The following is a 17,601-nucleotide window of genomic DNA, read 5'->3' on the forward strand; positions in this document are numbered from 1 at the left end:
TGATGGTTTTTCTTTAAACAATAAAAGGTATAACTTTTAAAACGTATGTATCAGTCTATATATTTCCATATCAGGTACCCAATTTTGAGGATGAGATGGGGAATAATGGATTAGGGGAGAGTAAGAAGACTTGGAACAGTTGAATGAGGTGATCTGACTTTGGTTTACTAAGGCTCCTAATGATTGTCATGTTGCACAAAGAACACAGGTAAGGTTTGGGGACCTGATGTTAGGTGTTTCCAAGTTTGAGATCCATGATTGGGAGATTTTCCCAGGTAGAGGGGCAGGTTGTGGATTTGGAGATCTTTGGACTGATTGTCAGGCACAGACCCACAAATGAGTAAGACTTGGTTCTTGCTCACTGGGAGACTAGCATGTGAGCTAATATGCCATCAGTCAAGTCAGGAAGTGTGAATATAATCTAACCCCATCTGGCCATCAGCATCCACAACCTTTTGTGTATGCTAAAAAGAGCCTAAAAGTTAGCACAAGGCTAAAAATATCAAAATTGCTCTTATGCGTACATATGGAGCCACTGTGCATATGTTTCAGGATAATAAAAGACCTGTTAACCAGTAAGAACCTTCTACTCTACTTGTCATCTAATTCTCTACAAAGTCTTGGTATTATTTCCACTTTGCAAATGAGTTAACCAAGGCTTGAAGAAATCAAGAAACCCCACCCTACCCCCACCCAGGTCATAGCATTAAATAGGTGCAAGTTTTATTACACTAGAGCAGTGGTTCTCTTAAATGTATTTCCTGGTGGAGCAGCAGCAGCAGCAGCAACAGCAGCAACAGCAGCAACAGCTGGGAACTTGTTAGAAATGCAAATTCCTGGGCTCTACCCCAGATCTACTGAATCAGAGACTCTGGGAACAGGGCTCAGCAATCTGATGCATGCCGAAGTTTGAGCACTGCTGTGCAATATTATTGTAAAAAGAGGATACTGTAACAGATGCCAAGTTCTATGTTGATGAGCGAGATAAGCTCAGCCATGCTAAGGAGCTAAAGGTAGAGACATGACAGTGTGGTCCCTCACATTCAGCAATGTAAAACTAACACAGGTAGGAAAGGAACCACACCAGAGCTTCATATTTGTTCTTGACACTGTTTCTTCTAACAAACTACCGACTCTGTGAATTTGCTACACTTGAGGTGTGGAACAGAAGGTTAGGCAATTTGCCCAGAGTCGAATTGCCACAAATGACAAACAATGGGTTTCACTGAACGGCTTCTGGCTTCTACGTAGGTCCCAGGGCCACACCACTTTTGCCTAATAGGCATCAAAATGAAGACAGGAAGCCATTGTTGGAAGGGATTAGATGTCTCACCTGCTAGTACTTTTTCTACACTGCACACCTTTCAGGTGTCCCAGGTGAGAGAAACCAGAATGGATGAGGGTTACTTAATAACTTTCAACCTCTGCAAAATGCCTCCCCAGGTGCAACTGCCATCATAGGTGAGAAGGAACGCAGAGCCGGGAGCATGTCAGCTCCCACAGCCATCTATGGCAATGCTCCTGACCCTCAGATATTCCAAAATGATGGGAACCATAGACAACCCCAACCCAACAGACCCAGCCCACAGCCTGTTCTCGAAACTTCCCAAAGTTACCCCGAAACTCACCCCACCCATTATGCCTCTGGGCCAATGGGCAGGACAACATTCAGGAAGAACTTTCAATGCCTGGACAAGTAAGTGTGTTGTTTTGTTTTTCCAAGCAGTGCTGAGCAAGGTTTAAATAAACAAGCACACACACCTACAGCTGGAGGAGGGGCGGGAAATTGCAGCCAGGTGTGTGAGCAGGAACACAGGGCACCCGGGACCCAGACTCCAACAAAGGTCTCCCAGGAGAGTCAATTTCCAATGAATATTTTCTTCAGGTGCTAAGTGAAGTACTGTCCCATGGGTTGCTTGAGCAACTTTTAGTGAGCTGTTTTTTTAAAAGCAGTAAAACATCCTTTATGACTTACCTTGAGAAATCACCTAAAGAGAGTGTTTGTAGACAGTACTTATGTAGTATCGGGGGTGTAGGGTATCATGCTGTTACACCCTGGGACAAGCCTGCTTCTTTGCCATGGGAAGACTGCACAAGGCCTCCTCTGTCTGATACCAACAGGGCAGTAGAGCCAGTGTCAAATAAAATTATACTGCTTAGTCACACAAGTTTTCTATTTCTTTGATTAAGAGCTAATTCCTAAATTAGAGCAATCATTATTTGTCAAATCTTTCACAACAATGCTTTTTTTTAAAGGAGGATTTTAAATAATAAACCATGAGTCAGTCACCTTTCTTATCCCTCCACCCCCAACTGCATGAAGGTTGATCTGCAGCACTGCAGATTTCCAAATATTCATTATCTGTCTTTTCTCCAAGGGCAAGCTATTAAAGGTAGTGAGGTTAAAAAAAAAAAAAAAAAACATTCCTAACTAATTAGCTCACTCTAGAGCTAACTGTCGATTTGGGGAACATGTCAAAGCTATCTGAGAACAGGTTGCTGAACTGTGACTTCAGTGGATGTTAAAAACGAATATCAGTATTTTTCTGGTCACCCACTAACCATATAAGTTATTTCCAAAGTTTCTTATGATTAACAATGCAATTTGATAAAGCAAAGAACTACTGACATTTCCATAGCTCTTACCTTGGACAACAGGATGGGTTTGGGTGGGAGGTTTGGAGGGTACGAAGTCAGAGCATTTGCAAACACAACTAGACACAAATGAAGACCCAGCTCTGCATAAACTTCACTCAAGTTCATGCCAATCTCTGTCTATAACCTAAGCCTAACTCACCAGAACAATCATCACTATGATAAATATGACTCTAAATTAATTACAGGTTTGCAGTATTTTGGCTGGGTGTGGGGGGAGGGCAAAGCAAAATAAAGAAGTCATTGGACAAACAGATACTGGTCAACTGAGATGTGAATTTAAATTCAAATTTTGTCATTTATTATTTGATTGTGGGCAAATTATAAATTGAGTCTTAATTTTCGCCCTTGCAAAATGGAAATGCTACCATCTACCTCACGAGGTTGTCCTGGAAAATTGAGACTGACCATATTCAGTGAGCTGTGTGGGCACCTATAAAGTGCTCATAAATGGGAGCACTTCCTACAACTTGGGCAGCTCTTTGGGGTTAGAAGTTAGATGCTGACACCTCAAAAGAGACTCAGATATTCAACCCAATCAGATTCTCGCCCAGTCAGAACTCTTGACAGTCCTTGGCTAAGGGCCATGCCTGTCACAGTGACTGCTCACTCTCACAGTTTAAAATTACACCTTGGCTAACTGACAGGCACAAAAAACTCAACTCCAACTCTCCTCACAGCCTGCTGAACAGACGTAACCAGGTCAGGTTCTTCTGGTTGGCTTCCTTGGCCCATCGGCTGTCTGCTCTTAAAAGGAAAAAACACCCCAGGAAGATAGGCATATATATGCCCCACTCTCCAAGTCAGCGTGTGCTTTTTCTCCCAGTAGGTTTTTTTCCATGGATGACCCATGTTTTAAGTCTACTTGTCTCTCTTGATATAGAAAAGCCTCAGAGCTTTTTGCTGCCACACAGCAAGAGGTGAAAAAGGAGAAAGCTATGAAAATCTGGGGTGAAATGAAAAGACAATGAGCACCACAAACCCAAGTCTAGGAAACAGAGGACATGGAAAAGGTGGGGACGTTTTGTGGAACACAGAGCCTTTTCTCAACCAGTGTATGATGGTTTCTTGGTAGAAATTAGTTCTACCTTGAGAACTAGTTATTAAGTCCAGTTAAAACGAGGAGGTTTCAGAGACCATTGCTAAACCTACCACTAAATAAGCCCAATGGACAAATTAAGATTCCTTCACATATTACATAACCCAGGGGTCTATAGATAAAAATGGTGGAGGAAAAAAGTTTTCAGGCAAAGTCTTCCTTGTCAGAAGTAGTACGTGTCCTTGTTCCTGAGAACACTGCCCACCTGATGACATACTGTTAGCTGGCTGACAGGAACCAGAGAGCTGTTAACGTGACACTGTAATAGCAAGATCTGTAATAGCAGCAGCCACCCACTTCCCGAGAGTTTGTTTTATGTATCCATTTAGTTCTCCCTCTAAACCTTTAAGAAGTATTCTGCTCCATTTTAGAGATGAAGGACCTGAGGCTAGAGAGGTCAAACAGTTTATTCCAATCTGTGTGGCAGACCGGGAGTCCAACCTATCTCCATATGCAAAGGATTCCAATGGCATGCTGTGTTGACACAAAAATTTTAACTCCAAAGTGCTACTTTAAAGGGCACACTTGCTCTCTGCTCTTAAAAAAAAAAAAGGGGGGGGGGCTGGGGATGTGGCTCAAGCGGTAGAGCGCTCACCTGGCATGCGTGCGGCCCGGGTTCGATCCTCAGCACCACATACCAACAAAGATGTTGTGTCCGCCGAGAACTAAAAAATAAATATTAAAAATTCTCTCTCTCTCTCTCCTCTCTCCTCTCTCCCTCTCTTTAAAAAAAAAAAATCATTGTGCCATCATAACTTCTTACAGATGTATTTTAAAACATAATTTTGTCCCTCTAAAAAGATTCAGTGTTGATCTTCTATTGATAATTTTTGAAGGTAGGTGATGGGTAAATGAAGGTCCACTATGCAATTCTGTTTGTTATGTTTTGAATTTTCCATAATAAAAAGATGTTTTGTTTTGCTTAATTGGCTCTTCGGAAAGTTGGAGGAGCTAAGTCAACAATAATTGGTGAAGTGAGATTTCAACTCTCTGAGGATGTCACTGAGCTGCGATATCCCTAACCACCTTCTATTAGTAAGCAGCTCCCATGCACAGTCTCTCTTGTAAAGGTTGAGCAGCCTTACCACACACCCAGTAAGCCTGTGGCAGTGTGCCGGCCAGTTTTATAAGGATGGGCCTGGCTGTTCAAAGTCACTCTCTGACACTGAAAGAATTTCTCCCAGCCGTCACACCATCCATTAAGTGCATCTTCTCAGGCAGGTGTGGTAAATCTCATCACAGAGGGCGGGAAGGGCTGCTTTCTCTGGGAGGCTGGTGAAGGCAATTCCACTTCCTCCTTCCCTCACAGATAGCCAACTAGTACACTGTTAGATATATTCCTCCAAACTTTCCAGAAAAAAAAAAAGTCTGGCAATTAATTTGCAATTTTTTATTGTCACTCCTTTTATCATCAATAACTTCGATGATTTAATTCCATCTAGTTTCTTTGACTGTTTTATTTGTCAAGGTGTAAATCCTTGTTAAAAAGAAGGAATAAAGGACTATGAAAAAAAAGTGGGTGAACAGATCATATTAACTTCCTTTCCTGCTTCTACCTGTCACTCTCACAAAAACAATCTATAAAACAACAACACTCCTCCTCTTCCTAAGGGCCACACAGGAAGGGTGGTAGCTGGCAGTTTTAACACTCTCCAAGAAAAAAACAAAAACTTTTGATACTTAGCCTCAAAGGGAAAGGTATGCTGTCACATAATTCATTTTCCTTTCTTGAAAAATGCTTGGTATGTTCTCAAGTTCACTGTTCGGTCGGTGCTAATTTCATTGTGAAGCTTAAGTTGGTTTCAGCATACGAAGTTAAAAGAGCATTACAGGGTCACCCAGCATAAAAGATTAAGATGAAACACCAGGTCCCCAAATAAAGTCATTTTGCTTATCTATCATCAGCCCATGCATTAGAGGCATTGCATTTATTTAGGCCTAGACAAAATCAGAACATGCCAAAAACTTAAAATGGAGGAAAGAAAATGGGTACTCAAGGATTAGGGAGCAAAGCATAAAACCAACTAACCAAAAGCCACTTATGTACTTTCAGGTCAATAAATAGTTTTAAAAATACATACAACCTAAAAAGCTAAGTGAACCCAGAGTAAATGTAAAAGAAGTTATCATATTTGGTTGGTTAAAAACAGGTTTTCAAGGAGTCCAGTTGGCAGATAGCTACAACCCCAAATTATGAGCCAGCACTCAGGGTAGTCCTGGGCTCTGGCCTGTGTAGAGGGAGGACATATGAAAAGTGGGTCCCATCAGAGGCTACTTGAAAATGACTGGAAACATATTTAATGGATGGGAGTGCACTATCAAAGAACTCAGTTACCTGCTATCATATAAACACACAAAGTAGCAATTAATTTTAAAAAGCTATATGGACAATGTCCGGTGAATTTATTTCATGGAGAAGTTCCCCCACCCCACACCCCCCCCAAAAAAAACATGATTTTCCCAGACACAACACAGTGACTGGCACTTTTCAATTATCTTTTATCACAGCATACAAAAAAGAAATCAACAGAAATACACCAAAATAAACCCCATACCCCTTAAATTAGCAGATTTAAAATTAAATCTTGAATCAGTATTTTGTTAGACTTTGATTTAAACTCTATTTACAAATTAAATTGCACTTGTAAAGATAGTGACATTTCTATTATGGTAGTAGCTATTTTATTGTGGTCTTATATCTGAATATAAAACTTTTAAAGCTTCTTCAACAAGAATCATACTTTCTTTTGCAGTACATAGTTTGTTTATCCACTGAATTTCTGAACTGGTTTTCTCTTTTTGTGCTTTTCTGCTCTGTTATACAAATGGCACACACCTTTGGAGTAGGCATAGTCTGACACTGCACTCATTAGAAGAGACTGGTGAAAAATTAAAGTGTAAGAAACAAAATATTAGCAGTTTAATCCTTTGGTTCATCTTTTCAAAAAAAAAAATCAACCAATACAATTTACAAATCATCGATAATTCATCTTTTTGGTTAAGAACAAATCCACCAGGTAGATTACTGATTAAAATGCAACACTGCTTTAAAAGTAACACGTTCCTATTCTGATCTCACTGCTCGAGGACGCCATTGTTTACAACTGGTTTGACAGGACACAGGATACAGTAAGGCACGAGTGGATGGTACGAATAAAAACAAATACTTTAGGACTGGTTTGTCTTCTGCACAAATACTAAAATATGTACCGTCTTCAGGATAAAATAACAAAAAAGAAATACATATTTTTGTTATGAAATACCTATACAATTTTTTTTTTAATTTACACCATCTGAGCTGCCAAAAAAAAGGTTAAAAGAAAAAAAGTCTTGATTTTTTTTCCCCCCAGACATAAAACTAGCTCTCATCAGTAGGTCCAAGAGAACTTAGGTTCAAAAGGTCCCAGCACTGTATGGAAAGGAAAAAGATAAAAATTCCCTTCCTGCTCTACCTCTTCCCTACATAAGAGAAAAACAAAGGCCAGATGTTTACAGTAGTGTATTCTACTTATTACAAACCACTGAAATTTAAAAAAAAAAACAACAACAACAACACAACACCAGGCCAGGAGACAGCTGGGCAATGATGGGCAGAGGAAGGAGTAAGGCACTTCCTGGGTGGGAGCAGCATCCCGGACCCTGGCCACAGGAGGCAGCAGGTGACAGCAGGTGCTGGTGAAGACAGGGCTCCTCAGAAGCAGACAGGAACACCTTGACAGCAGGGAAGACACGGAGGTAAGACCTGCAGGCGAACGCTACACGGAAGTGGTCACCCGGTCGATGGCGTGATTGACCTCGTTTTTGTTTGAATCCAGTCCTTTAGCAGCATTCATATCATTCCGTAAATTCTCTACTGTCTTTTTCATGTTCTTTAACTCCCCTGGGTGTGGAGTAGCTCGCCTTAGAAGTGTTCTCTAAAAACAAACAGTGGAGTAAGAATTTTAGTTTTATTCCATGACTTTTTCAAAACATGCAGCTTCAAGGTGTTAGCGTTCTAAGACAAATCTTACTAGCGTGGGTGGAAAAGCTTTCTTCAGAGTTTTGTGCATTATCCACTGCTGACTGGTAGCTAATGGAAGATAAAATGCCTTCATGCTACTTATCTAGTCATGACAGAAGGGTTACTTTTAGAATAAAAACACTTAAAAAGGAGATTAGTATAAAATAAAGGTTTCTAGGAAGAGAAATTTAAAAATTTAAGATGTAATTATGGGATATAGAGAAAGAAAGAAAGAAATTCAAAAGTCCTAAATTAAAGTCACTTTAATGTTCTATTTACACTCAAAGTAGTTCTGGCTTCCTTCAAACCTTGAGTCATGTGTGTTGAAGAAAGAGGGGAGTAAGAGAAAAGAATTTCATTTCTTACTTTGCTGCTGAGTGTGCTATCTACATGACCTACTCGTGAAAGTTCACATTCTCCTAATAAATGCTATAGCACTGGGAGTTAAGTAACAGGATACGGATGATTTTTAAAACTGTGTATTATTTAATGTTAGATGCCCTTTGCTCATAAAACAGCATATCATTAAATGGCCTGACCTGGAGTTTCAGGAGCCATGCTAGGTTAACAAAATACTGGAAGTGCATTACAGAGACAGTGAAATAATGACACCTTAACAAGTCTTGTGGCCAGCTTTAATGAGACACTGATGCTGAAGTTGTCTGGTCATCCCTAATCCCCATTTTGCTCTCTATTACTGTAAATGCCCCAAATTCTATCTGGTGACAACTGGAATAACAAGAACTATAGGCAAGAATTTAAAAACTGCCTTTAGTTTTGGGGACTGCAGGTACTCCCATGATTATGAAAATCTTAATTAGTACAAGGAGCTTAAAAAGCCAAAGTCAACTGGTAGGAAGATGTCAAGAGCTACTGCAGACTCCTTTAGATTCTGGGTGTCTAAGAAATATTTCAGGTATGAAAGAAAGAAAGGGTGAGCGGTTTTTTCACACCAATTCCTGATTTCTGAATGACAACTTGTTAAGTATTCCAACTATGACCTCAAGTAGTCTACAGGAGGGTCAGGTGGCCCAGTTATATAAAGGAGGAAGGGAGGTCTGGTACTATAATTTAGTACTACAGCATAGCCACAAGCCAGGGTGGAGGAAGACACTTCACTGACCAAAAAAAAAAAAAAAAAAAAAAACGAGAGAGAAAAAAAAAATCCCCATTTTGAGGAAAATTTTAAGGTTGGAAGAAGAAGAAATGATCACAAAGAAAGAAATGCATCATAAATTATTGAAACCACAACAAAACAAAACCCAAAGCTTCATGTGTCTTATTTACATTTTGTGACTTAGTACTTAGAAGTGCCTAGTTTTGTTTGCTAAAAAAAAATCCCTAAATGCTAAAGGCAAAAATCATTGTATGAAAACAAAGAAAATCCTTCTTAGGTGCCACTCTGAATCTCAGAATTATAAATTGTGAATTTCCACAAAGGTAAAGAACTTCTGTTTCCATACCGTCTCATTGTCTTCTTCATCTTTTTCATCCTCCAAAAATCGGATTGCGCTGACTCTGTTTACTGCACGCTCGTTCCAGGCTTCCTCAGAGACGTCGTTGACCAAGTTCTCCAGGGCACCACAGCGGGGCAGATTCTCTGTGGAGACAAATCTCACATCAGCATGGAATGCTGGTTTGTGTGACTGGCAACAGCCATGTTGCAATTCTATGGCTGAATGGGCAGCATCCACCCAGAGAACCAGAGATATTATATAAGATGGGCAACCACTGTCTCAATTCCACGTCTTTGCTGTTTCTGTTGTTGTTGTTGTTAAACAAAAAAAATCAAAAACAAAACAACAACAAAAAGTGCTGGAAAGGGTTGTCCCCTTCTTTTAATGATGCATAATTCTGAGATCATATAAAACACCTGCTAAATGAGTATGAATATGTTTACTATTTCATTATAAGATGTCCATAACTTCAAGAGCTCTTTTTCACAATTCTCGTCAAATTTCTCTGACAGCGATGTGACTGTACGTGCTGGAACCTGGTTCTTTCTTTAGTGACATTCTATCACATTTCTTCTCTTAGGGTCTTAAAAGCTCACCTACCACAGCTGTGACTCACAAGGTGGTTTTGGGAACACCCTGCATGGGAACTCTGATTCTCCCAGGGTACTCCAGTTCTGTAAGACCCAGTTCTCATAAATGATTTAAAATAGCATTTTGATCCACTTTTGAGTTTCATACAGGGTGAGAGATAGGGGTTTAATTTCATTTTGCTACATAGGGATTTCCAGTTTTCCCAGCACCATTTGTTGAAGAGACTATCTTTTCTCCAATATATGTTTTTGGCACCTTTGTCTGAGATAGCTGTATTTATATGGGTGTGTCTCTGTGTATTCTATTCTGTTCCATTGGTATTCTTGTCAGTTTTGGTGCTAATGCCATATTATTTTTGTTACTATAGCTTTGTAGTATAGTTCAAGGTCTGGTATTATGACGACTCCTGCTTCACTCTTCTTGCTAAGGATTGCTTTGGCTACTCTGGGTTTCTTATTTCTCCAAATAAATTTCAATGATTGCTTTTTCTAATTCTATGAAGAATGTCATTGTGATTTTAATAGGAATTACATTAAATCAGGTGCACTGCATGACAATCAGGTAAACCTCTCTTTCTTGTGTACTGCACAATGATGTTTGCCTGGTATTCAAGAAAGCTGAGGTATTTCCTGGAAAGTGTTTGGCAATCAAATCAGACCTGCAAATAATAAACTTTTCTTAGATAAAATATGCAGAATAAAGTCTATTTATTAGCAAAAAATAAAATGGTATTTTGATACTAGTGTGAATATTTTTTAAAATCACATAATTTACAAAACAAAAATATAATGACTCAAAACAACTCAATCCTTTAAGGATAGTGTGCCAGTGGTATTAGCTGCTAATCTTCCAAACTATCAGTTTGGATTTTAAGATCCTGCTACCCCGTTTTGGAGTATTATTTTTTCAGCCTTAGCTATAATTCAAAAACCAAAATTTGCTTACAGAATTACAGACATGATAAAAAACGTGTGAATAACCCCCTTTCTGCAAGGATGTAGGGGAACCTTCCCAGAGGAGCCCCACAATGACCTCTCCCAGGCTGGCTCTCAGGGCAGATCAGACAAAACAAAACCACACATGGGGATGGGAGGCCTTATGCAAAGACACCAGCTCACTCTCGCAGTCATGTGGACACTGTCCTTAAATTCACCTTGGCAAGGAGGTTCAGAAGGCAGCTGCGGAAGTAAGACACAGGTTAAAATCTTCTCTCCTGTGCTGTGGTCTGTGTCTGTCTGGAACGTGAGCAGAGGCTGGGACTGGTTGTCAGATAACCACAGGGCCTTCAATTTCAAGGCAGTCAGCGATAAAGGCAGATGCAACAACCTGATATCAAACCAAAGGAGATATCACAACCTTAACCTTTGTCAGTAAACCAGCCCTTGTCAGTAAAAGTGTGAAAAAAATCAAAAAGAGTTTCCTGAGATTGGGTTCCAAAGTATAATCAGACATTGTAAGATACTAGATTTGCTCTTCACAAAGCGATTCTTCAGTAGGGTACCACATTTCCCTTCACTGACCCCCAGCTCTCTCATGAGAACCTCTGGGCCACAGGGCAAAACATGAGGAAATCACAAGTTACAATATAAGGTCTTTTGTAATTTAGAAAGAGAGAAAGAGAATAATAAATATAATAATTAAGTAAATAATATAATAATATAAATAATAATAGTTTAATTAAATAATTTAAAAATAATAAAAACTCAGTCGCATAACTGGAAGTTCTTACTACCTCTAATGTCCCAGGCCTCATTGACAGGGCTGATATGAGGCAGGAGCACCTGGCAAGTCAGAATGAGAGGAAGGAGCTGCTGAAGTGCCAAAGAGTTTAAGTTGCAGCTAAAATAAAGATTGGGGAATCATTTTTCGTTGATTATTTCGCATATTCCATTTTAAACTTGTATCTTTCAGTTTCTAGACACTGCCACTTCCTGGACTTCTAGGTGATAATTAATAGGCACACTGGACTGTTGCTGTTTCAAATGGGGTATTCCCTATGAAAGCACTTTAAATTTGTAACGTGACACCTAAAGATTAGTTTTATACTGATGTTTACACAAATTGGCTGCAACTAGTCAAATGTATTAGATAAAGATTATGGCCAGAAATCACATGTACTTAGTACTTGCAAAAAAAAAAAAAAAAAACCCACTTTACTGCACTGGGTTTCAACCAGGAAGATTATTGCTCCAGGGGACATTTGGCAATAACTATCTTTGTTGTCTGAGTGGGGGGGATACTAATGGTATCTTCTACTTAGAGCACAGGATAGGAAGACTGTAAATATCCTATGATGCACAGGGAAGAACTCACAACAAGACTTATCTGGCCCCAAATGTCAATGATGCCAAGAGTAAAAACATGCTTCAGTGAAAACCAAAGCCGCATACCCGTTTCACTAAAAACAATCAAACCTCTATTAATACCAGGAATGTAAGGCTTAAGAAATTTAAGGTTATACTTTATCAGATGTTTTCACTCTAAAGATGGCTCCATGTTACTAAATCACAGAAGTGAATTTATAAGAGAGATAATAGACCTATCTCAAACTTACATGGGAAATTTAACTATATCTTACCAATAAATTAATATTGCATGAGACAGTTATACCATTTTGAATTAACAAAAGTTGTAAGAAATACACTATATGTAGATATTGTATTTCAATACTATAAAATGAATCTGAGTAAAAGGTAGATATAAACTGGTTAAGTTAGTTTAATAATTAAGTAAAAAAAAGTCACTGCATAGAGAATATTAACAACAAATATATTAACAAACTTTTTATACTAACATGTTTTACAAAACATTTCTAATGCATTAACTTATGAGATGAGAAAATATTTCTTTTCCTTATTAATTGGTGAGGTAAAGAATAGTCCATCCCACATGCAGGTAAAGCTGCAGCACTAAGTACAGTGCTATTGTAACTTAAATGGGAAAGAGGTTCAAAGGGGGTTACACTCTCACATAAGCTACAATAACATTGAAGCTGCATTTGTCAAAGTGCCCTTGAAAAGACTATTTATTGAATATTATAGTATTTCATTAATAAGGGTCATATTAGTTGAGAAATATGTATTTTTCAATCCTAGACTCCACCCCACACGGTGAGGACATACCAGAGAATTAAAGACCAAGTAGATTCCCAGCTCTATTGCTCCTAACTCAAGAAGTATTTGTTCTTCAAATGGGACAGAAAATAAAATCTCATGTGCTTACACAAAAATTATTTCTCTTTCTTCCCAAAGGCTGTGACACAGACATTCAAATGCAAGAAAGCGAAAAACATGTATTTGCCAGGAGTTGAGACAGATTTTTTTTTAGGACTATTCATTATATATTTTGAAAGCATCAAGAACATCAGACTCTTTCATTTTATGGAACAAAAGGGCAGTTTCTTTTGAAAATTTTTCAATATTTCTTTTGAAACAGGAGTTAAGCTAATATCTTCCAAATGTTTAAAGTTTCAAGTCTTGGTCAGAAAGCTTCTAGTTAGCATTGCTACCTTTCTTAATCATGATGAAAGAAAGAAAAAAAAATCAAGACTTGTAAGCTGGCATGAAACACAGATACTCAAACAGGGTCATTATAACGCCTTAGACTAATAACTGGCTTCCCAGCTGAACGCTGAAGCAAAGGTATAAGTAAAAGGTAAAAGGAGCATCACTAACAGCTTCAAAGAACGACAAACCCAATGATAAAAGCTAAAATAAATTACTAGACTTGACAACAACGGATCAGATTAATGAGTTGTATGAAACACCAGTTTTCTCACAAATAATCCAAGTGCCAGCTTCAATATGAACGTAGCTCACCAAGTGCACAACACATCCAAGCTTGTTCTCAACCCTCTCACAGATGTGAGTATTGCCAGTAATGCGAGAGCAAAGCAAGCCCGGTCCCTGCAGTCTGCACACAGGCTCTGCAGGCTGGGCCGAGCTTCGCAGTGACTCATTGTGGCCTGGGGAGAACAGACACACACTCCTCTGTTTCTCTTAGGTGAACCATCCCAGCTACAAATCAGAAAATAGATTAAAAAAAAATACACCCAGCTTTTCAGAGGAGTTAAAAATACATGTTTGGTTAAAATACAGTACTTGTACTTTATGTACACTATAGAATGAATAAAATCAACACAAGAAGCCACAGCTCCATTTGTACACATCTCTATGTTCCAGTTAGGATCATATCCTCCAGAAATAAAAAGCCTGTGGTTACTATTTACATCAGTGCTACAAGGACCAAAGCAAATGAATAACCACACTCTGAGCCTCTGGTCTCCAGGTATATCTGTGACCAGTCCAACCCACAGTGACCTTCCATGCCCCAGAACTACCACAGCAATTGCTTGTTCAAGCTTAGTTAATAACTAAGCAAAGACTTCTGATTAATATAATAGTTACCTATGGTTGAATACTTCTTAGAATTCAATGTTTCATCTGTTTGTTACCCCCTTCCAGAATTTTTTTTTAGTTTTAAGCAAAGTTTTCAAAAACGTTTGAGAACATAATCATTGAAAAAAAAATTTAATTGATACAAGAATCTTTAAAATGAAAACCACCCTTACCCTCGAGTCTCTATCCTTCCTCTAGGGAGACTACTATTAACATTTTGGTACACTGCATAGGTAAGTTTTTGTTTTGGAAAACAAGAAAGCAAAAATGAGAATGCTATATATATATATATCATTCAACACTTGCTTTTTTGGCTCAGTATCATGGGTCTCCTTCCATGTCACTTCACATAGAAATCTCTTATTTTTAATTCCTTAGCATCCCAGAGTATGTTTATACTGTTGCATTGTCTTTCAATATTTCAATTAATTTTTTATTAGTTTATATATATGTGTGCATACACACACACACACACACATATATACTGCACAAAATTCAAAAGTATAAACTATTTCCTTATTAACAATCACTGTTTCTAGTACTTGGTACTACCAATATTGCAAGGAAGAGCCACAAATACCCAATTCTGTATATTTGGTGGCTATTCCTATGGCGAGAGTCTAAAGGTTAAGGGTAGCTGATGATACCAGACACCTGATTCCTTACTGTCACAGAGCATTTGATATTTAGTTCCTGTTATGGTTTGGATCTGGAATGTCTTCCAAGGGCTTCTATGTTAATAGCTTGGTCCCCAATGCAGCAATGTTCAGAGGTTGGGCTTTTGGGAAGTGCCTGGATCATGAGGGCTCCCACCTCATCAGTGCATTAAAATTATTTGCATTATTTAATGCATCCGTTCATCAAATATTAAAATAATGGCATTATTGGGAGGTGGGAGAAACTATAGTTGAAGGAATGGACCCTTAAGGGTATGCCCTTGGGGACTACATCTTATCTCTGGTTCCTTCCTTTCTTTCTTTTCTTCCTTGCTGGCTGTCATGAGGTGAACAGCTTTCTTCCACCAGGCCCTTCCACCATGATTTTTGCTTCACCTCAGGCCCAAAGCATGGAGCCAGCTGACTGTGGGCTGAAACCTCTGAAACTGTGAAACAGAGTAAATTTCCCCTTCTTTAAGTTGTTCCTGTCTGATATTTTGGCCACAGTGATGCAAAGGTGACTAATACAGTTCCCAAGTGTGCGTTAGAGTCATCCTTGCTATAATTGATCCTATCAGACCTGTAAAAGAAAGTTTCTGCAAATTAGCATGTAGTTTCCCTGCTGGCATGTGCTATTTTTATATTTAAGGAAGAGGCAAAACTTCTGTTGTATTTCGTATGATTTTCTGTGGTATGACACTTCTGGAAGCCATACAGCTGACGTGGCAGCCTTTCTTTCTGGAAAGGCTTTTTAAAAATTATTATTATTAGTTTCAATACTGATACTTTTAAATAAGTAGTGATTAAATATTTTAATAGGCTTAAATTTTGGTTATGAACCTATCTGTGCATGGACTAAATGTCACACTTAAATGACTCAGATGACAGCTACGTTACTCAACTTTTTAATTAGTTTTCTCCGCCCCAGCCCAAGCATTGTAAAAATTTAACTTTATTTTCTTCTGAGAACTGGAGAATGAGGCCTCCACTCATGTGAAAAACAATATTTAGAAATCAGACATCAGAACCACCTTTCTGCTCAAGAGTGAACAATGCAAATTCATTTTCACCAGTGTGGCAAGAGCTAGGGAATGTTTGAGTCACTGAGTTTCTCCTGCTGGAGGTGAGAGGTCAGGACAGAATGGTTCTGCTCCAGCTCCAAAGGCTCAACTTCAGTAGAAACTAATCTTGAGTTTCTAGCAACCACTTAATGGTTTTAAGAATTCATCAAGATGTCCTGAAAGCATTAACCTTTAAAAAGGCGAGCATCCTCTGAGGCCATAACTCACCTCCAGATCCCAGCTTATTTAGCCCTGATGTCCATGACCCATTAGCAAGAATGAAAAATGGTGGCTTGCGCCTGACCTGAGTGACCTGCTAATTAACACTTAGGAGATAGTCCTCCAAACACTCTATACACTGTTGGCCTTTACTGTGTAAAATCACTGACCAGCTTTCCCTCAAAGAACACATTTCCTCCTGTCTAACATCACATTCAAAAGTAATTTTTAAAGTCCTTTTGGCAATGGAGCCTGTGATATAAGACATTCTACAGTGCCAGGCTATTCTCTGTGCAAAACTACTGACATTTTTCACTTAGTCATCAGTTCTCACCAGGCATCTATTATGTGCCAGGCACTATGAAGGGACCAGTGACACAGTGACACAGAAAGCAGAGTATCTACCTTGAGGTTATTTCTGGTGTTGGGGGTGCGGGAGCGGGGAGTTAGACTCATGTAAACAGGGGATTGTCACACAGTGCTGTGAGTGCCACTGTAGGAAACTCCCTGAAAACAGATTCAAGGGATGGCTTCCTAGAGGAAGGGAAGCTTGGAGATGAAGACTAAAGGTGGGGAGATAGAGAAGAGGACCCAGAGTTAAAGAATGGTTTATATAGGCTCAAGTAGAAGAAAGAACATATGACATTTGGAGTGCTGAAACTAGCTCAGGATGGTTGAAACAAAGTTACATTCTGCAAAGTTAAGGAATAAGTATGTTCCAGAAACTGGTAAGTGAGCCAGAGTTTGAGAGAAACAGTGCTGTTGTAACTTCAGGGAAAATAATTAGGGTGATTCTTAATCCAAAAAAAAAAAAAAAATTATGAAGCATTTGGACACTCTGACATTAGCTGTGGATATTCTCTCCACAAAATTATATTTACAATTTCAGGGTGTTCAGAGACACTAGCACAGCATATTTCAGAACCCTGGTTAAAAATGAGTTTGGCCAGATGTAATGGCACACCCCTATGGTTGTCTCAGCTCCTCAGGAGGCTGAGGCAGAAGAATGGCCTGAGTCCCAGCTTTCCAAGACCAGCGTGGGCAACATGGCAGGACCCTGTCTCCAATACAATAAAGACAACAACAATAAGAACTCAAACTGATTTGAGCTCTTTATTATTATTATTTTGCAGATGAGGAAACTGAGGCCCACTCTGAATTACAAATGCTAGTTCTACACAATGTGAGGGGAAATCCTCTCAGGCCAGCACTCTTACCCTTACATTACTATACTGTTGTACTAGGAAGCATTTCTTTAGAAACGTCCACTTAAACTTTAAAACATCCCATGCTCAGATTATCCCCAACTCCACTTGGCTTAATTACTCTGGTCCCCATTTTAAGAACTTGCTGGAGCTTGGGCCATTCAACTAATCAGTACAATATTTTGTAAGACACCACAAACGTGGTCAAGACTGGGGGTATGCACACCTTCTCCTCTCAAGCAATGCAAACTTAAGACTTGC

At 39.0% G+C, this 17,601-nt stretch overlaps 1 protein-coding gene across 2 annotated transcripts in view; it reads right to left on the bottom strand.

The window, feature by feature from the left end:
- Window positions 1–6,228: 6,228 nt before the first annotated feature.
- Window positions 6,229–17,601, bottom strand: part of Lrrc1 (leucine rich repeat containing 1) — a 126,147-nt gene continuing 114,774 nt past the window's right edge. For both annotated transcript variants that reach the window (XM_040282783.2, XM_005318551.5), the window contains 3 exons: window positions 10,956–11,128; window positions 9,218–9,354; window positions 6,229–7,668 (listed from right to left, as the gene is read on the bottom strand). In XM_040282783.2, coding sequence (XP_040138717.2) covers window positions 7,510–7,668; window positions 9,218–9,354; window positions 10,956–11,128 — 469 coding nt within the window. In that variant the 3' untranslated portion in view covers window positions 6,229–7,509. The remainder of the gene's footprint in view (window positions 7,669–9,217; window positions 9,355–10,955; window positions 11,129–17,601) is intronic.

Source organism: Ictidomys tridecemlineatus, chromosome 8 (genome assembly GCF_052094955.1).
Source record: "Ictidomys tridecemlineatus isolate mIctTri1 chromosome 8, mIctTri1.hap1, whole genome shotgun sequence".
In the NCBI taxonomy this organism is placed as follows: domain Eukaryota; kingdom Metazoa; phylum Chordata; class Mammalia; order Rodentia; family Sciuridae; genus Ictidomys; species Ictidomys tridecemlineatus.